Source organism: Microtus oregoni, unplaced genomic scaffold, assembly GCF_018167655.1.
Source record: "Microtus oregoni isolate MIOR12 unplaced genomic scaffold, Mior012 000017F_ref0000208, whole genome shotgun sequence".
NCBI lineage: Eukaryota > Metazoa > Chordata > Mammalia > Rodentia > Cricetidae > Microtus > Microtus oregoni.
This window is the reverse complement of record NW_024543076.1, coordinates 2,704,095-2,728,435: the sequence shown is the minus strand read 5'-3', so window position 1 is coordinate 2,728,435 and position 24,341 is coordinate 2,704,095. Positions and strand designations below refer to the sequence as shown.

Here is a 24,341-nt window from a genome sequence, read left to right as displayed (position 1 = left end):
ATATCTATCACATGAGGGTTTTTCTAAAAAGCGTTTCTAAAAAGACTACACTGTGATACATCTGAAGAGAGCCTTTATTTGAATATAAATGTTTTTAAAAGTCACATTTTTTCATACGTCAGCTCGTGGCCACACATGGTACAAGTCTTGCGAAACATGTCATCTTCTAAGCTTTCCTCTGGTCCGTACTCATGTTGGTGAGCGGCTGTTTCTCTTTTCCACACACTGCTTCTTACTGCTCGCCGCAGTTCTAAGGGGGAAGAAAAGTTTTTCAGCTGAATACAAAATAAATTTAATGAGGCTTTCATAGGCATTTGTGTGTGTGATGTGTATAATGGTTTCCTTTAGCTCTTTGTGTTGGTTGCACAAACGTGGCAAGCCTGCTCAGTCTGCAATTGCTCTCTTCATTGTCAAGCAGTATGAACTGACAGAAGTGGCTGTGTGGGTTGGTTAGAAGTGCAGCAACAAGAAACAACAGAATGGGGTGTGTTTGGGGGGACGGAACAGGATGCCAGAGCTGCAAAGTCAGCTGAGGTAAGCAAAGAGTGGGAACAGCTCGGATCCCAAGGTTTTCAGTCAGCAACTCCTGTCAGCCGAGTTCTGCTTACCAGAAAGCCACGCACGACTAGTAATGTCTTGATGTGTCTCCATCTCAGAAAAACTGCTTATAAAATGACAGCATTGTTTTAGCTATTTTGTTTTGTTAAGATAGTCTCATTGTAGGCCCAGGCTGCTCAAACTCTCTTCAGCCCACAGCCACTCCTGCCTTCACTCCCAACTGTTCAAGCATGAGAACCACATCTGGTTTATGTGGTGCTGGGAATCAGGCCCTGGCTCTGTGCATGCTAATCTGGAGCTACATTTCTGTACCAACACCATCGTTTTTAAAAAGAACCTGCCAGGCTGGGCAGTGGCACACACCTTTAATCCCGGCAGAGGGAGGCAAATCTCTGATTTTGAGGCCATCCTGACCTACAGAGCAAGTGCCAGGACAGGCTCCAAAGAAATCCTGTCTCAAGAAAAACAAAACTAGCAAAATATAAACTGCCAGGTACTGGAGAGCTGGCCTAGTGGTTAGGAGCCCATACTGCTCTTCCAGAGGACTTGAGATTGCTTCTGAGCACCCATGTCAACTGCCTCACAGCCAATACCTTCAGAGTCTGGGGGTTGCTCATTTTCCTTGAGACATTTTGTTGTAACTAATATCAAAGCACTACTTCAATCTCTGTTTCCAGCCATAACATTTCATGAGTAAAACCAAGACAGGTGACATACTGGATGGACACTGGGCTGAGCACTTACGATGCATTTCCTCTATATCCTTTTGTGTAACTGCAGAGGTGCAGTCCAGCTTGGGGCCCCAGCAGTCTTGCTGGCCTGGGCAGCACCCTCACTGGGCCGTGCTGCCTTTCTCACCACTCTGAGGCTTACAGGGTTCAGTGTAGCATCATCTGCTACAAGGCCAGTCACTCAGACTCAAATCATGGTCATTTCATACATGAAGAGCCCCGGCTTCTCCTCAAGTGTATGCAAAGCTGGCTGCTGCCTGAGGGAGTCAGTGTCCCTGCTGACTGCAGAGTGTCTCCTGTGTAGGCCCCTGCTTCCCAGCTTGGCTGGGGAAGATGTCCTGCCTCTCTCCTTGATTTCCTCACTCTGAAAATCCCTCAGTCAGACTAAGCTCGCTTCTCTGCCAGATTTGAATGTTATATGTACTTGGGGAAGAGGTAAGAATTATTTTCTTCTCATACATACTACATACATGAAACACCTAGCTTTCCAGTCACGACTGAAGACTGCCATTTTTTTTCTCCATCTTAAGTCTATGACGCTGTTCACTGACACGAATGATGCTGGATCTGTAGAGCTTCCCATAGATGTCCTAGTAGAAGGGAAGCATGGGCTAGGTATCACATATCCAAAACTCTTGCAAGTGATTTATGGATATTCTTAGATTTTGAAGTACTTGCATATACAGAACATGTCTTACTGATGGAGTCTTTACAAAACACATAGCTTGATGTACCTTATTTTTTCTAGTGTCTGGGTATGGGGTTTCCTTGTTGGCAGTATTTCAGATTACAGATGTCTAACGGGCTATACTGTTGAGTTTGGGTTTTCTTTGCCCTTCTCTTTTCCAAGCAGTAGGTTCAAAGCCTAAGGCATGCAGAAGTAGAGCAGGCACAGGACTAGGGTGCCACCAGGACAGGAAGTGGAGGGATGGAAGATGTATCACTTCCTTACTATTAAGCATCCAGGTTCTCAGGTTCCTCCCTGCATAAAATGAACCCTGGAATTTGGAGGATTAAAATGGTATATATCAGCATGCACTCAGGGTTTTTTTGTACACAAGGACAGACATACATGCTTTGCACATGTTCAGCTTGTCAAAGGCATAAACGGCAGCCCATATATGATGAAGTCCCCAGTGGACCAAATCTGAGCTCCAAATTAAAGACAAATGAACAGACAACGCTGGAAAACTCAGGATCCTAATGCTGTAGACCGCTGGCTGGCGCTAAGAGTGCTCGAGCCATCACAGTAGCTCTGGCTCCAGCAGTCTGCCCTGGACAGCCGCTGAATTGGAGCTGGGAGGGGTGGTTATTTGCATACTTTTATGGGATAAAAATCAAATTATTACCACTGAGAGCAGATGGGCACTGTGTATCTTGCAGATGTGAGGCTCTGGGAAAGTTAGCAACTGCTCGAGATACTCCATTATCAGGAAATCCACAAAAGGAAACAAACTGTAACAACGTCGGAGGCAGAAAAGGCAAGGGTAGTGAAAATCGGAACAGGTTAGGAAGGAAGACCTGTTCAATGCCTAAAACATTATCCTACACCAGATTCACTCTAGGAGGGATCACTTGCTCAGTTAGTAAGCAGAAGCAGAACACAGCAGTTTAGATTAAAATCCACATTTGCTAATGTCACACTGGTGAAAACAATGCGTTAGGAAACTAAACACATATGGGTAGTGATTATGCAACATACTCTTAAGTGGTCCAGAAAAGTGTCTTCAGTGAGAGCACACACATGACGCGGACAGCAACATGAGAACAGCTCAGTCTGGGGAAGGTGTGTATGTGTGTGGTCCTCTGTTCCATTAGTCCAGCAGTTTTCTGCGAGTCTGAAATTCTTTCCAAATAAAAATGGCTTTAGGAAGAGACAGGAGCCAGCTTAAAGGAGACTCCGCCAGCCAAACCTGAGACAATTTGAGCATCAAAATGAAGAGTGACAGGAGGAGCCTGCACTGCCATGATGTGAGAAGAACCCACACGGCAGTCCCAGATGATGCTTTACAGAACAAAACCAAGGCCAGACAGAGCAACCCAGGCCTTTAGTCTCAGCACTGGGACAAGCAGAGGCAGGTGGATCTCTGAGTTGGAGGCCAGCCTTGTCTAGGTAGCACATGTTCCAGGTCAGCCAGAGCTACAAAGAAGAGTTCCTATCTCAAAACAAAACAGGCCTGGTGATGGTTATCTGTAATCCCAGCACCTGGAAGGCAGAAACAGGAGGGTTGCTACAAGGTCAAGTCCACTCTAGGCTACAGGAACCTTGTCTCAAGAAAACAAGAGTAGAGCCCAAGGAAAAGCTCTGTTTCAAAAGAAAACAATCTCTATTTGTAATGCACACATACATACACAAAACTGGTTCAGCTAAGAATCATCTCCAGATACTAAACACTCAGTAAAATGGTGGTGCATCCACAGAGCCGTGTAATTACAAAAGAAAGTAGTTTAGTGGAGAATGACAACCGTCACCTCTCTATAAACTGGTAGGTCTCAAATGGTGTCCTTTATCTCCTAGGAACTATTCCTCCCACAGACATTCGGCTTGAATCTAATTTAGCAAAAACAAGAGGCTGAGCAGTCCAGGGGCAGGAGTGTGCTGTCCCATAGTTGGTCTGGGTGCTGCAAAGTGCCCAGGGGCAAAAGAGAATGGCTGAGGGTGACATTGAAGGTGGCTCCTGGGTCTAACAGAAGTGAGAGGGGTCACTGGAACAACATAATCGCTTTTTAAGTTTCTTGATTATGGTGAGCTTAGTCACAGATTTGTAAGAATCACAATGTTTATAGGTTACTCACGACTTAGCCAAGTGTATGTGAGTGCAAAAGGTTAGAAATGGCCAAATGTCAACACTCAGAAAAATAGCGCATGCGTGTGAGTGTGTGTGTGTGTGTGTGTGTGTGTGAGAGAGAGAGAGAGAGAGAGAGAGAGAGAGAGTGTGCATGCTCGCCCTGCCACAGTGTTGTGCATGTGTAGAGGTCAAACAGCAACTTGGCAGGAGTGAGTTCTCTTCTTCCATCAAATAGGTTTGGGAACCAAACTCGGTATTAGGATTGACAGCAAGCACATTTACCCACTGAGCCATTTCATTGGCCCCAAAAATCTTTCATAAGGGACATTTGTACCCTCATGAAAGACGCAATCAACTATCTTTTGTTGTCTCTTGAGATACAAAGGTTAGAGTACACAGAAGCAGGGGCAGGTCTAACACACCTCGGGAATGAAACCAGGGTACATATGCTGTACAAAACTGGAGCCCATGCGAGCCTGGAGAACCTGGTGAGTGGCTTGCCGTGTTGCAGCCGCCTAGTCGGCAGTAGACAGTTGATGCCCAAAGACTACCTCTCCTGGAAATGCATAACCAGTCTTGCTACTGAGAGCCTCAGAAATTGCTTAGGATGGTCACCCAAAGGGATTTTCCCAAAATGCTTATTGTGAAAAAAAAAAAATCAATACTACTTCAAAGCTTGTTTTTAGAAACTACATTTTGAAAAAGAAATTGTCTGCAGTCAAACCCACTGCTACTTCTGAGGTGAACGTACAGAAGGGCTAGCTGAGTGATGCTGGGCAGGAGGACAGCTACCCTTGTTATCTGGAGGATAAAGATTACAAGCTGGTGTTCCATGAACTAAGTAGGCTGGAGTTGTACCCCTCAAACTCCACAACAGTCATAAATATATCCACAGGCCAGTGTGCAACGCCCCCAAACCCAGAAGGCACCTCTAAACAGGATGTCCTTACCTGCCCCTTGCAGGGGTGGGAGCCACGCATAGTAACAATGAAGGTTAGCCAACTAGCCTTTCAGGAGAGAAATTGCTGGAACTACGCATGTAACATGGACGAAACACCCATAGTCCTAAGTTATTTAAGGCAAAAAAGTATGCAGACCAAAAACCATTCTGTGTATCCCACCAGCTCAGGGTTCACGTCTGCTACTAAGTGATGTGTCTTTAAAAGCCCAGTTACCCTAGGCAGCAGCGGGCCTGCGTGTGGCTCTGCCTTGGAGATGTGAAACTTGTCTATGTACTTATGGTAGTCACACTTTTTCTGTAGCAAACTCAGTGCTGTAACCGCTAACATAAACCACATGTCAAAAGCGGGCGGATGGAATTGCTTACCTTCCCATAAAGAAGAAAGCTTTGCGTCAGCTTCGCTGTGCATCAAGAGGAACCATGTTCCAATTTCTTTCCAACTAAAAAGCCTTTAGACTGGCTTTGACTCCTCTCTGTTCTGAGCCAACTGCACAATCAGCTCCTCGAGTCTACTCTACCGTCTACTCCACTCAGCCCTCTGTGGCCTAGTCAGGACAGGAACATATCCACCAAGCGCTAGAGTGAATCGACAAGAAGCCACAGTTAAAGAAGGCGGCACACTGACCTCAGCACACCGAACACCCCAAGGGAAGGGGTGACACAGGCCACCCAGAGCTCAGTCACATGCAAAGGAGGAAATGCAGGCACTCTTTTATCTGTAGACACGTGGAGAGCACACACGCAAACACTTCCTTAAAAAGCATGCTTCACCCAAACAAGAAATAAACCCTTTAAAAGAATTCTGTGGGCCGGGCGTTGGTGGCCTTTAATCCCAGCACTCGGGAGACAGAGGCAGGCGGATCTCTGTGAGTTCGAGACCAGCCTGGTCTACAGAGCTAGTTCCAGGACAGGCTCCAAAGCCGCAGAGAAACCCTGTCTCGAAAAACCAAAAAAAAAAAAAAAAAAAAAAAAGAATTCTGTGTCAACTGTACTAAGGAATAAGGAAAACCTGTGGTAGTTTGGTGAGCTACAGTGACCAAAAAGCAAATACCAATTAAGTTCATGTTTTAGAAACTGTAGAAATTTTTTGTCTGTACTAATATATATGCATATCCTTGACTTTATTCACTGGCCGTGAACTTTCTGGCACAGTCAGTCACCAGATTAGTCACATGCATCAGAAGAAGAAAAAAGAAAAAGAAAAACATAAATATATATGCATATCCAAACAGAATCATTATATTAAAAAGGCAAGAAATTAAGTGCATCTCATAGTCTTTTGCTAGTCAATTTGTAGGAATTTACTGACCATTACATGACATCTTGACCAGACCACAGAATGAGTGTGTAAGGAAAAGTTTCAGGCAGCATTCTTCAACGCTTTACAGATAGAAAATTTCTAACTGGTACTTATTCTCTTATTCGTATTTCACTGTCTGCACCGAAGTATCATCTGAGGTTTGAAGGATCAGATTGATTTCTGATAGCTGGGTTAAATCCCTGGACTTGGGCTGGGGAGAAAGCTTGAACTACAGTGATCCCAGAACACACCATCTTGGTGTAAGAGAGCCAGTATGAGAAACTGAGTTTGAATTCCCGGGCAGCACATTTTTAAAAAAGTGAAGTAGAACACTGCTGGCTATCACCACTGGGGGTGGGAGAGGTGTACAGGACTGCTGGATCCTGGATCCTGGTGTTCACTGGCTAGCCAGCCAATGCCAGCTTTAGGGTCAGTGAAGAGACCCTATCACAGAGGCAGTAAGGGCCTCTGGCTTCCAAATGCACATCCACTGGCGTGTGCACAGCACACAGGTACTGCATGCATACACACACACACCCTGAGCTAGAAGATAACTAACCTGGAGGCCTCCTTCCACACCCCTTCCTTAATACACCTCTTCCCTGCTTTATCTATTAGCAGCTGCTCTGCTGTCAGAGAGGCCAGTGCATAACATTAGGGAGACTAGAGAAAGGTCCCTTTAAGAGGAGTCGCTGGCATTTGAACACGGGCACAGCTCTGGCTGGCCTGGGGAACTTCAATGAAATGCTCTTCTATGGCAGTCTGCTACAGGAAACCTCAGCAAAGCCTACACGTGGGCTTCCTATCTGCTCAGGAATTATGTCACTTGGGCAAAAGGGTTTCGGTAGAGTTGTCTCGATATACTACTAGTGTTTGACAGTGCTACTATTTTTATTTCAAACTGTGTAAGAGCCTGCGCTGGAAAAGGGGTAGTCACGGAGCAGGACTTCCTTTCTCCAACACAATGAAAACTGGGGGAGGGGAGGGCAACCCCAAAAGGAAACCATGAAGGCTTGTGTTGCTTTTGCTTTTTGTTCAGTCTTTTCACTTGGTTGGTTAGTGGATCGGTTGGCTTTTCATTGTTATTGTTTAGCTGGGGGGGGGGGTAGGTTTTGGGTTTGTTTTCTGAGCCAAGGACTCCACTCTATAGCCCATGCTGCCCTCCAACTCACAATCCTCCTGCCTCAGCCTCCTGAGTACTAGGATTACAGACATGTACCACCACCCCGTTTTCTTTGTTCTTAAGACATTTGGGCTATCCCATTCACCCTGTAAAACCTCTTCTAAATTTTAAAATTACAAGAAAAACTAACATGGCTAGAATACTGATTTGAAATGGATCTAGTAATGTATAGTGATGTATCCTATGTGTAGGATCATGTTACCTGAACACAGTGGGCACCACACAGGTTCTCTACATAGCAACCACATGAAGGATATGAGCTGGTTACTTCCTGGAGACATTTCTTTGGGAGTTGTGTTTACAGCCCTGAATGCTCCGGCCACACCCTGGGTTCATCCCTGGTGTGGCACCTATCAACATACCCTATTACTATCTCTAGTTTCTTTCCTGACACTCAATCCAGCACCTCGGTTAGCGCAGTGCTTGGCACATGGTTAATACTAGATGTGTGCATGGATGGACAGACTGATGAAAACACGCACGCATGGGTACAAACATGGGTAATGGATGCAGAGACAGAGCCACCAGGGGGAGGAACACTGCATGGAGCCAGATGCACAGATGCAGGAAGGACTGTACACATGAAGACGACTCAGGAAGAGAACCTGACAACTGTCCCACCATATACAGCAATCCAAACGTCTTTCTGGGTATTTCCGCAGTCATATTTAAATAAAGACACTAACTAACATTATTATTCCTTCCAGCTACTAATCTGAGGAATGTTTTGTTTCAAGCAGGGAGGTGGCTACTGAGAGTCTTGTTACTTTTACTGTTTCTTAAAACCTGCAGGCCACACTTAAGACCTGACTGATGACCCATCCCGCTACCCCATCCTGTCACACAGCTGCACAAAAATGACTGCCGTGGAGACGATGGCCTTCAGGAATGTAGTACTCTGAGGTCTGAGCCAAGCCTCACACATCAACCCACTGAGGCCAAAGTTCAAACCCACTTTTCTCCCCTGTGGAAAAGACACCCCAGCACCTCCCCCAGACAGGAAGGCCGCAATGCCTTTGCTCTGCGGTGAATCCAGCGACAGGAAATTCCACCACTTACCTTTGACTTTCTTATCAAACTTCTTCTGCTTCATTTTCTCTCGGTTTTCCTGCCTTACTTCCTTTGCATCTTCCAGTGCTTCCTGGCTACCCCAAACTTCAAGAGCCCGCTTGACAACCTAGAGCACAGTTAATACTTGAGTTACTCGGGACTCGGAGTTGCACGGCATGAAGTCCTAACCTCACAGATGCCATCATGTCACATGAGGAGTGAAACCATTTCACAGCTGAAGAAGTCCCTTGAAGTCCCACTTTTCCCAGAAAGAGTTGAAATGATGAGTACAGAAACATAAATGAAGAAGACTCCATGGGAAAGAAAATGGAAGATCCGGTCATGAGGTCACGAGGGGCAGGGAGTGCCATGAGAGTCCTGTTTCCCCGGTGTGCATGACCATGGTGCATGAGACTGAAATAAAGCCTACAGGCACTTTTATTAAGCACAAAGCATCAAGTGATAAGAAAACCTGGGCTGCTTTAATTAGCTTCATTTTTACTTATTTTGAATGGTACATAAGATAAATGGTGAATTTTTAAATCAATAATCATATTTAATGAAATTTAGTATATGTTTTTGTTTTGCAATGTGGCTTAATTCTATTATAGATATAATATATAATTATACTAAATATATATTTATATCTAATTATATTTAAATATGATTAAATATATAATAAATCTAGATATACAAATATATAATTATCTAATAATACTAGAATAATAATTCTTGAATATTTCTGTATAAGCAGCTCTAAAGCAATGCCTCTCCATATTTTCATATAAGAGAATAAACATTAAAATATTTAAGCCATCCTGGAGTAGATACAGGAGGATACTTGGGACTTCAGGCACCAGGCTGGGCACTAGAGCACACCAGTAAGTGGGTCTCTGCTGTGGCACATGTGTGAGCTGCTCAGAGCAGGCACTGAAAGCTGCTCTGAGCTGTGCAAGTCCCAGCACTCAGGAGCATCCCAGATTGTATTTCCTAATGCAGTTCATCTGGTTCAGGCATTTGTGAAATAACTGAAACAATAATCATCTTGAGAGCCTTTCTTTTTCTTGTTTGGTAAAAAAAGACTGATAGGCAAATGAGGTCTGACCTTTTCTATGTCCAAGTTATACTCCTAACATCACCCACTAGCAACACGGTTATGGCAAAGTTACCACAGCGAAAGGGAGGTGAGAAAGCAGTGTGTTCTGAGCGGACACCAGCTGTGACTAGGACAGACGTGTGAACCGAGAAGAGGTGGTCTCTACTGAGCAAGCCTCGGTCAGCCTGCTGGAAGTTCACCCACACCCCCAGGTCCAGCTTACTAGAGACCTGTAACTTTAGGTAGAGCTTCATATCACCCCACTGTGAGTGACGAGGGTTCTTCTTCACGATGAACCTAAGCGCGGGCTCTCTCTTCTCTAAATCGCAGTCTTTCAGAAGGTATTCCTGCTTGGCTTCTGTTTTGGTTATAAGCTTGTGTTTATCGTCAGCATCTCTGGAAAGAGATTAAGAGCATTATGTAAACGACTTCAATTCAACTGAGTTTTCAGACAGCCTGGCAACCATAGGTCTGCACACCCAAAGATGCAAACGTCTCTTCCCTGCCTTTGGCTCTTATGATCAGAGTCATAAAAACTCAGGCAGACTCCGGGCATATAACAATTTAAAAATCTTCTTAAAGTTCCTCTTATTCCAGAAGGGACTTAAAGTAAGAAAGGGAAGATACGATGAAAGAGAGGACCCGTGAGAGAGGAACTGGAAATTGAATCACAAGGTCATGCCTATCACCCCAGCACTCAGGAGGCTAGGAAAGAGGATTCAAAGTTCAGGGCCAACCGGGGGTGCACAGATCCTGCCTCTAAAAGATGGTAAGAAACAAATGTCAACACACAGATCCCACCTCCTAAACACGGCTGGGTTCCGATGGCCCAAAACCAAGGTAAGAACAGTGGCAGAGTGGGAACGTGAAGGACCACTGAGTTTATGCCCATGAACTGGGCAGGAAAAAAAAGCTCTCATGCAGAGCACCACGCTTGCAGAAGCTGCTGGGCAGGATGGACGACACGCAAGCACAAGCACACACACATACACACGCACACACAAATACACGCACGCACAGACACACACACATGCATGCACACACGCGCAGTAAGTGATGGCGAGCAGTGGGAAGAGGCAGTAGGAGGCAGCTGTGGACCTGCAGCCACGATGAAGACATGTTTGTTCTAAATGGAATTAAAAACCGTTTTAACAGTTTGGAGTAAAATTCTCTAGAGTAGTGGTTCTCAACCTTCCTAACACTGTAACCCCACAATAGTTTCCTCATGCTCTGGTGACCCCAGCCATAAAATTATTTTCATTGCTACTTCATAACTATAATTTTGTTACTGTAATGAATCTTAATGTAAATATCTGTGTTTTCCAACGGTCTTAGGTGACCCATGTGAAAGGGTCATTTGAACCTCAAAGGGGTCGTGACCTACACATTGAGAACCGCTGCTCTAGAGAGACAAGAATCAAGAGGTGCAAGGTGGGAGGGGTGGGGGCAGAGAGCAGGCAGGAGATCGCCACTTGGAGGGCTGAGGCAGGAAGCTGGCAAAGGCAATGCTAAAGGCAGAGCTCTAAGAACGTGCTGCGGGCGTGGCTCAGCAGCTGGGCTGCCTAGAGTGCTTGTCGCTAGCACCACAAAAACAAGTTACCTGCAGCTATCGCATGTTGGGAAATCAAAGTGGCTCATAAGGTATGAGTCCATGAACTCTTTCCCACATTCTTCACAGATCACATAATCGAACTCCATGACAGGCCCTGCAGGAAGAAGGGGAGAGTTCTTTATCCTTCTGTGGGACTAAAATGACACATACATTTCTCTGCCTTTGGGGAGCCAGGGCGTTGGGTAGTCCAGCTGCCCTGAGAGGCATGTGTCATAAGTTTGTCAAGTTACAGTCTGTGGCTCCTGGAGCATAATGTGCCTTCCAGTTCCTGAGCGACTGGGGCACCCACTGAGGCGGTGATGCCTTCAGGCCAACTGTGTTCTCTAGAAATCAGGGAAGTGTATAGACTCTTGGCTGAACAATCAATCATCTTAGACATTAGTGTTATATACGCTGTATAGCCTGCAAACATCATAGCATCCCGGCAACTGCCATTGTATTCTGTTTCTAATAAGGGATAAGAAGTCTGATTGCTTGGAACAAACTTGTCTCAGCTTCTGTCCTGCTGGGCCCCCTCCATCCCAGCCCACGTAAGGTCCACTTCTCATGGGTTCTATCAGGTAACTTTGGCCCAGTAGGTGCTAGCACTTACATCTGACACCTCACCAATCTGGGGTTTGGTAGCCCAGGGAGGCCCACTGGGTCAAATTCAAGTTGTCTTCAGGGTTATGCTCCTTCCTGGGGGCATTTTGACTCCTAGAGGCTACCCATATTCCTCCCCACCTGCCATCTTCAGGACCAGGAAAAGCTTCCCACATCCCATCACTGGCTTCGTCTGCAAGCCCAGCCCTCCAAGCCCTGATTACACCAGGCTCCCTGGGATAATGGTGATCGCCCCACTTCAAGGTCTAACTTTAAACTTCTCTGCAAAGTCTCCTCTGCGTAAAGTATACAGGCTCCAAGGCAGTTAGCATATGGACATCTTTGGGGGCTTCTTTTCTGCCAGTTACGGTACTGCTGAAAGTATAAAGAAGACTCGCCCCGGGACTGGGGAGGGGAGGCATCTACTTACAGAGGGAAAGAGGCCACCAACTCATCGAGCAATTAAAGCCATAGAGAGCAAGGCAACATGTCCTCAGACGGGGACATTATTTTTCTTTCATTCCACCCTGTCAACTAAGCAAATGCTTCCACTTTATCATGTTGCCTCCTGGATTATAAACTTCTTGAGGGAGAATCACTGAGTCCTGCATCCCTCAGCACCCCCACACAGAGCTGCCCCTGGCAAGGTGAAGCTGCGTTCGTAAGGGATTAAACTTCAATGGTCCTCGGGCAAATCTAAGCCCCACTGGAAAGTCCGTGGGATGACTGCCACTGCCCTGCCCCAGCTCTGAAGACTCCACAGTGGGAGACACGCTCCTGGCACAGTCTTCCTTAGGTCTGTCAAGATCCCACCACCCCTTAACTCCACTAATCTCCAAGCTCTTAAAAGAAATGGCTCTTTATGCCAGGCGGTGGTGGCACACGCCTTTAATCCCAGCACTTGGGAGGCAGAGGCAGGCGGATCTCTGTGAGTTCGAGACCAGCCTGGTCTACAGAGCTAGTTCCAGGACAGGCTCCAAAGCCACAGAGAAACCCTGTCTCGAATAAAAAAAAAAACAACAACAACAAAAAAAAAAAAAAACAAAAATAAAAGAAATGGCTCTTTATAAAACAGGGCACATAGGAAAGAGAAACAAAATAGAACAAGGCTGTTAATATCTTCAAAATGTGTATACAAAACTGATTTACCAACACGTTAACCCCGTGTGGCAGCTGAGAGAGTGTGTATACATACATAACTGATTTACCAACACGTTAATCCCATGTGGCAAATTCACAGCCCTTTCTAGTCCATCTCTAAATAAAAGAATGTCCTAAGTTTTATCTCATGGCTTCTCATTTTGACCTATGACACAATTTCTCTTTCTTACTGTCTCTTTTTATTTTTATTTTTTATTGGTACTATTTTTGGGGGTTTTTTTGTTGTTTTTTTTTTAAGATGGGGTTTGTTACATTTTTAATTGTCGACCTGCCACAACCTAAAATCACCACAAGAGCCTGAACTGAGGAACTGTTAAGATCCGGTTGGCAGTGGCCTGTTTATGCCATCTTAACTTCTAATTCACGTTGGAAGACCACAGCCACTGTGGGCGGCCCCATCCCCTGGGCTGGAGACCTTGACTGTAAGAGGAAGCAGGCGGCATGGGTACACCTGTTTCTCTTAGCTCTCTACTTGGGTGGGTGACTAGCGGCTCAAGTTCCTGCCTTGGAGCCCCCTCAATGGCGGACTGTAATCTGGGATTCCTCCCTCTCGTGGCCTTTTGTCAGGGTGTTTCTCACAACAAGAATGAAACGAGAACAGGGCTCTAATATGTCTGACCAGTCTGGTCTGCCTTTTTCTTTGAGACAGAGTCTCACTTAGTTGCTCTGGCTGGTCTGGAACTCACTATGGAAACCAGGCAGGCCTCAGGCTCCCAAAGACCCACCTGCTGGGAGAAAAGGTGTGTGCCACCAGACCTTACCAGGCTGGCCTCAAACTCTTAAATTCAAGTAATCATCCTGCTTTAGCCTCCCAAGAAACACCATGCCCAGCTCATGAAAATACTGCTGAGAATTTATTCCACCCCTCAGGATCTGGGCTCTCCCTGCCTATGATAAAACAACAGCAAATGTCATACACAAACCAACTGACTCCCTAAGTACCCGGGCGCTGGACTTTGCTGTTGTTAATGAATATATTTAAGAAATGTAATGCCATATTGATGAACAAATAAAGAATGACATAAGAAAATAAAGTTCTTAGGAATTTTATCATGAGGAGTATCATTTAAAACTACACGTTAATGTCTTTAATCCTAGCACTTGGGAAATGGAGGTAGGTGGATCTGTGGGTTTGAGGCCAGTCTGGTCTACAGAGCTAGTTCCAGAACAAGCTCCAAGCTACACAGAGAAATCTTGTCTCGAAAAACCAAAATAAATTATATGTGTGTGTGTGTGTGTTTTACAGCTTAACAAGCTCCCAGAATATAAACTGTCTTCTTGAGAGAATAGAAGTAAAACAGTATATAAATTTTGAAGTATGAAATGTTCCTCTCTCTCTCTCTCTCTCTCTCTCTCTCTCTCTCTCTCTCTGCAAAGGGGAGGAGGTATTTTAATTGGACTTTGCTAATGTTACAAATAAAATCCTCTTCAAAGAACATCAAGTCAACCCAAACATACCCTGAGCTAAGAAAATGAAGAGCGAACCATTTATATGCTGAAGTTGACAGGAAAACTGTATTTAGAATTTATACAGTTTCCTACCAGCATTAAAGGATAGACCGTTTAATTTAAAATCATACAGAAGTTTTGAATAAATATTGCTCCAAAATTTAAAATGGACAACAAATACTTAAAAGGATGCTCAACACCACTAGCCTCCCGTGTACACAACTCAACCCTGTAGCATGTTCAACACCACTAGCCTCCCGTGTACACAACTCAACCCTGCAGCATGTTCAACACCACTAGCCTCCCGTGTACACAACTCAACCCTGTGGCGTGTTCAACACCACTAGCCTCCCATGTACACAACTCAACCCTGTGGCGTGTTCAACACCACTAGCCTCCCGTGTACACAACTCAACCCTGTGGCGTGCTCAACACCACTAGCCTCCCGTGTACACAACTCAACCCTGTGGCATGTTCAACACCACTAGCCCCCCGTGTACACAACTCAACCCTGTGGCGTGCTCAACACCACTAGCCTCCCGTGTACACAACTCAAACCTGCAGCATGCTGTTGATTCACATGGGATAATACAACCAAAGAGACGGATAGGACACCTGTCACCAGGATGTGGAGAAGCCAACCCTCTCCTATATTACTAAGGAGAGTTTGAAATTATGAATCTGCCTAAAACTGTCTTGTAGTGCTTCATAAAATTAAACTTCATATTACCCTATGATCAAGAAACTGCATGTGTAAGCATCTGTTCTATCATGAAAAGGGAGCATATATAAAAGTTCTAATTTTAAACTGGTAAATATAGAGAGAGAGACATATATATAGTTGTATTTTCCCCGTTATTAAAAATAGATTATTTTCTCATATAATATATCCTGATTACAGTTTCCCCTCCCTCTACTCCTCCCAGTTCCTCCCTACCTCCCCCAGGCTCTGACTTTTTAATCTACCACCAATCTCTCCATTGATCAAAGGGAAAGAATTCTTTATGTTACTACGAATAACCAATGTCAATACTACTTTTGCGGAAAAAAACTATGCTTTACCTGGTTCGTGAACAACATTTGCAGTCTCGTGTTCCTCTTCTTCCTCTTCTTCTAAAATGAAGCCTCCTTTGGTGTCAATCATTTTGGGAGGGACTTTTACATTGGTAATGCCTGCAGAAAGCAGAGAAAGGCGGTCATCAGCTGAACCAGGCAAGCCTGTGTGCTCCCCTTATGTAAACAGGAAAAGGAGTGTGTGCACACTGTCCAGATGGTCCCAGCTGGTGGAGCATGGCAAGAAATTAAAAAAAAAAAAAAGCCCAAGGGTTAGAAAGAAATAAAATGCATTTCCTCACAGATGACATGAGCAGCTATGTAAAACAACCATAAGAGCCTACTGTTCTGATTAGAAGACAACCTCCTGACGCCTCTACACTACAGGCCACAGCAGAAACCAAGGCAACCCAGAACCCTAGGATGCATCTTGGGGAACTCACTTGACTGCATGTTAGGAAATGGGGTTTTGAAGTAAGATCACGCCTACAGCCACAACAAATGCAAACTAAAGCCCAGATCTCAATGAACTCCTGGCACATCCGAGATTTAGCTCCAGTTCTAGACAGGACAAACCACTCGACACTATTCAACGAACACCTCCACCCGTAACGCCCCTCCAGCGAATACCAACTGTGTGCGCTCACTTCCATGGTGACATTATCCACTTGGAGTCGGATTCAACGGGATGAGGGTTCAGGCCCTGACTGCCCAGCTTCAGATGCCAACTGCAGACCAGGGACTTTGATCAACTGGCTATAAATCAAGGTTCCCAAAACAGCTTTTCTGGTCGCAGTTAATCTTCTACAGCAACACACACAACTTAGGAAAATCATTCACTCGCATGCACCAATTAACTGCAAAGAATTGTAAGTACAAATGAAAAGTCAAGTGAAAAGCACACCGGGCAAGTGCAGGGTCTAGACGAGTCCCAAGTCTGTGAGCTTCCTTCCCCACGATACTCCAGCCCCAAACGCCTGCCTTCCAAAGACCTGTGTACAGGTAATCCACGGAAATCACACTCTATATACAATTTAGTCACAGCAAGTCACCAGTTCTGGACAGGAGAAACACACCACAATCCAAGCTTTTAGATGAGGGCCGAGGGCCAAGCCTTAAGCAGGCCTAAGGAGAGTTGGTTCTGGCCCGCTGCTAACTCCCTTCTACACAAGGCTTGGAAGGACAGCAGGATGGCCTCTAACAGAAAGCAGAGTGGCAATGCCTAATATTCACTTTGATGGTTCTATACTAGACACCTGTCGAGGAGAAGCTTGGCAGGGAAAGCGTCTATTGGAGAAACATCCTGGAGAGGATTTAGAGGCAGAAGCAGGAAGAGAAGTGATTCCCTGCAACAGCAAATTGAAGGAAAAGTCCCAAGCCTGTAACAAAGAGTTAAAATTCACAGCTTATAAATCCTCTCAGGTGGAAACACCTTCCTGGCTCAGGGGGGTTGAGTGAGATGGGGGGGGGCATTCAAACAAGAGGCAGGACTCTTCCTTCCATTACCAGGTGACTGACCAACCTTGCCTAATCTTAAGCTACCTCTCTTTTCTAGGACCAGAGTGAACCCAGGTCTTGAGCACGCTGGGCAAGCACCCCACTACTGGACATCCATGGCCCTCTTTTTAATTCTTAGAGTCAACGTCTCACTGACTTGCTCAGGCAGCCGTTGAACTCTGTTGCCCAGGTGGGTTCTTCTTGTCTCGGCCTCCCCAGCAGCTGTGGTTAGAGACCTGTGTCACCAGACCCAGCCATCTCATGCTGCTTCTAGTTTCCCTGTTGTTCTGGACTCGTGTGGAACTGAACTGCACGGTTTATGCACGTGCCAGGCTGATTGTACTCCCAGCAGGTTATCCACCAGTGTCTATCCGCATATAGATACTGAGGCACAGGCTGCGGCAGATCTTTCAAGAGCAATGAAAATGAAGATAACTGTTTATATTACAAAATGATGTATAACGACTTTCAAATGACTTCAAAAGATCCAAATCTAAGTTAGTTACAATCCGGCTCTGCCGGTCAGAAGCAACAAATCAAATTCAATGGCAACTCTAGAATCAAGTCTGAAAGTTCAAACTGCCATAAAATATACGCGTTATTATTCAGTACAAACTGTTAAAACAAGTGCATTACCCATACAAATATATATATAGTGAAATTGCCAAAGAAGGGATAGGAATAAAAAAAAAACACACAAAAACAAACCACTTCTGTAGAGATAATTCAGATGACTCACTCCCAGGGGCAACGCCAGCAGCCGAAAGCACAACTGACATTAAAAACTCAGTAAAACAGCCAGGTAGGGGCTCCTAAGATGGCAAATATAAGCAAAATGAACCCAGCGCCACATGATCCGTTCTGGTCCTGATTACGGGGGGGGGGGGGGGGGGGGGGGAGATGGGATGATATCCCTTTTCTTTTCTGATCTCAACTGCCAGGGATAAAACAGGGGTATCAAGCCCTGCCCTTGCCATTTTCCAGGGTGGCCGTGAGAATCCAATTGGTTAACTCCAAACTGAGAGGCACTGCATGCGTTATCCTACGAGGCCCTGGAAGGCAGGATCCCATGGAAAAGACTGGGCCAGGGTCGTTTCTGCTGGGCGCTGGACCGGGAGAAGGTGCAGACTTAATGTTTAAACGGTGGCAAAGCCGAAAGCTCTGCGCCATAGAGGCACCAGGCAAAAGGCATGACAGGGCAAGTCTGGAACCACGGAGGCACGGACATGCACGGCTGTTCCCGCACACCAAGCCCGAGCGGGTCACCAGAGTGCAGCCGGGATGCCTTCACAAAGCCGCGGGAGGGGTCCCCACCTCCTGTGGCCGCCGCCGCCGCCGAGGGGTAGGGCCGAGCCGCCAGCCGGGCCTGGCGCAGCATCAGCGCCCGCTGCCGCTTCCGCTCTATGCTCGCGCGTACGGCAGCCGGTAGCTCCGCGGGCTCCGGAGACGTGCGCTTGTCCTCCGCTGTCGCCATCGCCAGCCTAGTCCGAGGGTTCGTGCACGCGCACCACGAGCGGCTACTTGGAGCTACAATCCTGACTCTCCACCACAGTCCACAGGAGCGAAGAAGATGCGCCTGCGCAGTCAGAAGTACTGGCGGAAGGGATGGTGGTGGGAGAGGCAATGCGCCTGCGCAGCAGAGGAGTGGTGCGGAAGGGATGATAGTGTGCACTTTGACTTGTCATCTGTACCAAGGACAGCTGCTGAGGTTAACTTTTTTAGATCTAGTAGTCGTCAGACAATAGTTCTACTTAGTGGTTCAGACTCTGAGCTTTGAGCTCGCATTCAGCCAGTGTTAGCTTTGGTTCTAAGATCTGGGTGGTCTTAGGCGCGTTATTTAACCAAAACTTAGTTTCTAAAGTAGGTAGAGGATTGTGGCGTCACCCTGCAGAACCTTGAGAAGATTTGCTCTGCCATCAGGATGCCTTGCCCATATAAAGTGGCCATGAGCGTTGCAAGTCTGTGACAGCTACACAGACCAATAGCTAATTGCATATTGGACACATACCCAAACCAGCCTCGGATTTGAAATGAGAAAACGTGCCTCAAACTTTCATGGCAAACGCAGAACTTATTACCCCACTGGTGTGTGTACAGCTGATCGTCCTTCCTATAGAACTTTCCTTGTGCTGCCAGACAATGGTCCAAATCGGGAGCAACTGTCCTGATTTCCAAAGAAACACTGCATGTTTCCCAAGTATGCTTTTCAGAGTCCTTGGGACATAAAACATAATTAAATTCAAACAGTATTAAGTCTAATAACTACATTCACCACTTAAGACTGGCTTTTGGAAACTACAGTCTAACACTGGGAATGTTCCCACTGATGCTCAGGGCTTAGAATTCGGGAAGTATGTAACACTAGTTCGAAGGTATTGGCCATCTCTGTTATTTACATGTAAGTATATTTATATCAGGTACCTGTTGAGATCTTCTGACTGAGTAGGTGATAAAAATATTTCAAGCTACCCTGTTCTCTTTTTGTCAGATTAATCTCCCACCCCACCCATTTATTTTGTCGAAGTGAAAAACCTCTCCAATTCCATGACACCAAAGGCACAAGCCACAAATTAATTAGTATGTCAAAGTTAAAAACTCTGGCACCTCAAAGAACATTATCAAGAAAGTTAGTCCACAGGAACAAAGAGAGGCCCCTGGGTTAAGGTAGCAAGTTACAATTTCCTCAGTGCCACTCTGTGGCTGAGAAAAGGTGAGAATAACAGAAGGGGGGTGTATTTCAAAGGCAGAAACCAAGTACAGTGACAAATCCAGGATTCGCAGCGGTTGGCAGGTAGAGGCAGGAGGACCAGGACTTCAAGGTCATCCCCAACTACACAGAAAGTTCCAGACCAGCCTGGGCTACAGGAGACACTGACTCCATGGGTAAAGGGTGTGGAGAAGAGCATCGAGGATGGAGAACGGCAGTGTGACACTCAAAAGCATGAGGAAACAGGAAGGCGACAGAGACAAGTAGGTCAATGTCTGTAACTCCAGCTATGGGGCATAGGTGGAGAGCCAAAGCCATAACCACGCAGCAAGCCAGGCAGCCCTGTGACACGGAAGACAGCTCCCATTTCGGAAAGCCTTTTGTCCAGCGGGGGAATGTGATACGACTGGGATTCCTCCCGTGTGGCGAGATGGCATTGAAAAGGGAATGCGTATTGTTACTCCCTGTACTCTGGAGTGATTTGCCAGGGGTCATATGTTCATGGCAGCACTATTCCCGATCGCCAAAAGCTGGAAACTACCCAGATGCCCATCAACCTACGAATGGATAAACGAAGCATAGTTTTGCCATACAATGAGCTTCTTCAGCCCTGGCAAACAATGAAGCACTGATCCGCGCTACGACGCAGCTGAACCTTGGAAAAGGTGTGTTAAGAGAAAGAAGCCCTTCACCAAAAGGCCATCGCTCATGAGTGCATGTGTATGAAACCCACAGAGTAAGCACCCACTGTGAGAGAAGCAGATTCGAGGTATCTGAAGCCTGAAGCTGAGGGGTTACTGAGAGAGGGGCAGCTTAGTAGGGATGGGGCCTCCTCCTGGGTTGTTGAAAATTCTAGAACTAGACAGTGTTGATGACTGCACAACTTCATGGATGTATTTTCTGGCCAGAGCAGGGAATCCAAACACCACAATTTAATAGACAACACACACACACACACACACACACACACACACACACACACCAGCACCATTGATCACCTCCGGACTCTGCACAGTTCTGACTTGGTGACTAATGGATATTTCTAGGGAACAAGGTAACAATGTTCCCTCTAACATAACCTCTGAGAGTGATGGGTGCTCAGAATCCTCTCTTCAACAAACCACCAGCTCTGGCAGGATGTAGTATGCAGCTCAGATGCTTCATGGGCCCCAGGGTTTTGAAAGTCTTGGCAGCTCATTCTCCCTCTCCAGGTAACTCCCTCTCTTTCGGCACAGGGACTTTTGTGATAGAGTTTCCCATAACCGGGGCTGGACTGTGAGCTGGCACCTCAACCAGGCTCAAAGCAGACTTCCCTCCTCAGAGAAAGAACGAATACGTGCCCTGATCTGTGCATCCCCCGGGGTGACAAAGGCTGTGGGGTTTGCCCAGAGTGAAGCGCGTGAGTCACTTTGGTGGGGACACAAAAGGAAAAAAGGCACAGACAACAAACCAGGGGCCGTGTTCCTGCCTCTCCCCGTCTGTCTTGGGGAGGGGAGATGTGGCTTCATTCACCTTCCCACGTTAGACCTCCCTCATCTCTCAGACCTACAGATCCTGGCTAAATGAGGAAGCTTCACAAAGGACAGAGAGTGTTGAGAGTCCCAGTGGAACTGAAAGAGAGCAGGCTCTGGAGAAGGGTATCCGGGAAGGGGGATGAGAAACCTGGCAGGGGTCCTACCAGGACCTCCTCTCCATGGACATGACTGGGCTGTTTCCCTCTGATTCTCTTAATGTGCTCACTTGGACCTTCATTGGCATCCATCCCAATAGGAGACCATCTCTGAGTGGGAATGCATCAAGGATGGGCTGTTTTCAGGACAAGGCTGCAGCAACAGGAATGAGCCTGATGATGCTGACTTTGGTTGTGAGGATCTTAACTTCTCTGAGCCAAAAGACAGAGCAACTGAGGCAAAATTATCAGAGCAGAATTTTAGTGGACAGAGGGTGCATGCAGAAATGCATGAAATGCCTTCAGAGCCTCAAAGATTGTCTTTTTGGGGGGGGGGGCAAGTGGGAGAGGGAGGGTTGTAATGATGCAGCTCCGGACAGGTCCAAGAACAAATCACTGCCTAATCTGGATGTGACAGTTTGTCATCACCAGCAAGGGCAGGTACTTCCCAGATCTGTGCCTCCACCAGATCTGAGCATGGCCCAGGCTTTGCTTCTCATGTCTCTTCCAGAATGTCTGTCTTCACTCCCTTCTCCAGCCGTCTCTGTACCTCCCTTGTGTTACGTGAAACCTCCTGAGTCTGTTAAAGGGTCTCAAGAATTTATTTAGGTGATTAGATATAAAAATATCTTAATCAGAGGTAGAAATGAATAATGCAATATGACAAAAATATTCTCTTTTTTTTTTGTTTTGTTTTGTTTTCTCGAGACAGGGTTTTTCTGTAGCTTTTGGAACCTGTCCAGGAACTAGCTCTTGTAGACCAGGTTGGCCTCGAACTCACAGAGATCCACCTGCCTCTGCCTCCCGAGTGCTGGGATTAAAGCCGTGTGCCACCACCGCCTGGCCAACAAAATTATTCTTAATTTGCATCAATGTACAAAATATCTTAAACAGAAGAAACATAATACAGTATGGCAGAAATAATTTTATATTTGTACCAATATACAAAAGTATTGTAAACAGAAGTAGGAACATATACAATATAACAGAAAAATTTTTAATTTTTATCAATATACAGATTATCTTAGTAACACAAAATAATTTTATGTATGTATCAATATACAAGAATATACCAATGTAAATTATCTAAAACTAATAGTTTACATTAGATACAATAATCTACCTTATTACTCTATCCTATCTGTTCCCCTATCTTTACCAAATGAGATTCCTGAGTCTAATTTTTATTATTCCACTACCAACCCTATAACAACTTATAACCAACCCTGAAAAAAAAAGCATCCATCCCATCTGTTGGGAAAGGGGTGACATTTTCTTGGATTTACTTCCAGTTGTTTCAGGGGCGATGGTATCTCTATGGGGTCCTGCAGAAAACTAAAACAATGGTTAAGGCTCATGAGGACTAGCTGTAACATGTGTAGCCAGTCTCTGGGTGGTAGGTAAGGCTTATCTGAAGTTCTGGCTAGAGTATTGTAAGAAGGTGAACCATCTCAGGTGGCCACCTTGGAATTGCCCTGAGAAGCTGGGCAATTCCACCTGGGTAGTTTGTAGTCCAACTCCAACCATTGAGTAGTGTTTATAGGCTTAAAGGTAATTTTATGGATCAGTTAGAGACACTGTTGTGTGGCCTTATCTTCTTTTGGAGACTTCAGAGAAAAGGGCAGGAGAGAAACCTCCAGTTACATCCTTGTGCTGGTGTTGGGGCACAGAGTAGTACACCATCTGTGTCGTGAGCTGCCTGTCATCCTTCCTAGGTCTCCATGTCCTTGAGAGCAGGGGCTACTGAATCACCCTGTTACTACAGGGTGCCATGTATAATATGGCACACAGGAACTGCTTAGCAAATGGTTGCTGAATACAATAAATTTAATTTCATGTCAAAAAAAACCTAGTTGTATATCCTTCCAGCTCTGAAACTCAAGTTCAGCGCTGAACCTTGCAAACATCTTGTTTCTGCTTATACACCTAAGGTGACAGCAGACACTCTACAGTGGCTCTTCCACTGCTTCCTAGCTTTGTCTCTGTTTTAATAATAACTGTAGACAGAAGTTTATGTCCTGCCCGGTCCCACAGCTGCTCAGTCCCAAAGCAACACACATTAATTATAAGTTGTTTGGCCTATTAGCTCAGGCTTATTGTTCATTAGCTCTTACAACTAAAAATAACCCATAAATTGTCTGTGTTTAGCAACATAGCTTGGTACCTTTTCTCGATAAGGCATTCTCATCTTGCTTCCTCTACATCTGGCTGGTGACTGACCCTCTGCCTTTCCTCCTCCCAGAATTCTTCTAGTCTGGCTGCCCAGCCTATACTTCTTGCCTGGTTACTGGTCAATCAGCATTCTGTTAAACTAACATGACTGACTAATCTTTACAGTGTACAAGAGCATTATCCCACAGCAAAAAACAGTAATGGCCAACATTCACATGAAAGCTGACCATATACAAGATTTTTAGTTTGTTTTGAGTCAAGGTCTGCTGTGTATGTATGTGTGTTCAAGACTGGCCTCAAACTCACAGTCCTTCTATTCCAGCCTCCTGAGTGCACGGGTCATTTTAAAGTATTTAGAATTCACTAATTAGCACTTAGGATACATTAACTCACTAGGGGACTCGCTAGTCGCAATTCATACAGGAGAAAAGTAAAACACAGAGATGTCATGAAACTTCTCTAAGACCAAAACACTCAAGAGTGAAAGCCAGATTCAAGTCTTCCCATGAGAACATGTCTTCCCAGCATCTCTTTCACTAGTTTGTCTTGTCTGTTAGTGCACAGTGGCAGGTCAGGAGCTCCCATGTAGCGGCTAACAGAGTACTTTAACATAGAGACATCCGGGTCTTTCTCAAGCCTGGACCAGAGTGGCTGTTACCTCTCACAGGCCAGGTAAAGAACATGATCTTGGTTCACCGGTTACCAGGCTTGACCTCACTCTACACTCTCTCTTCTCTATGCCTTGGAGCTTTGTCTTGATGTTTTGATTAG

At 45.7% G+C, this 24,341-nt stretch overlaps 2 protein-coding genes across 4 annotated transcripts in view; one reads left to right on the top strand and one right to left on the bottom strand.

The window, feature by feature from the left end:
- Positions 1 to 9,091, top strand: part of Ncbp1 (nuclear cap binding protein subunit 1) — a 48,276-nt gene extending 39,185 nt beyond the window's left edge. Inside the window, exon 23 of the mRNA XM_041667419.1 lies at positions 8,315 to 9,091. Within this exon, the coding sequence (XP_041523353.1) occupies positions 8,315 to 8,332 (18 nt within the window). The 3' untranslated portion in view covers positions 8,333 to 9,091. The remainder of the gene's footprint in view (positions 1 to 8,314) is intronic.
- Xpa (XPA, DNA damage recognition and repair factor) lies at positions 57 to 18,574 on the bottom strand. Of its 3 annotated transcripts, XR_005975831.1 has the most exons (7): positions 18,271 to 18,574; positions 15,535 to 15,645; positions 11,269 to 11,374; positions 9,899 to 10,064; positions 8,582 to 8,699; positions 5,406 to 5,615; positions 57 to 250 (listed from the first exon to the last, which is right to left on the bottom strand). XR_005975831.1 is itself a non-coding variant. In XM_041667425.1 (6 exons), the coding sequence occupies exons 1-6, from the start codon at positions 18,494 to 18,496 to the stop codon at positions 102 to 104; spliced, it is 876 nt and encodes a 291-aa protein (XP_041523359.1). In that variant the 5' UTR covers positions 18,497 to 18,574; the 3' UTR covers positions 57 to 101. The 3 variants fall into 3 exon arrangements, 2 of the variants coding, with proteins under 2 accessions (XP_041523359.1, XP_041523360.1); XM_041667425.1 differs by lacking the exon at positions 5,406 to 5,615; XM_041667426.1 differs by lacking the exon at positions 5,406 to 5,615 and having other exon boundaries at positions 18,337 to 18,574.
- Positions 18,575 to 24,341: the final 5,767 nt, after the last annotated feature.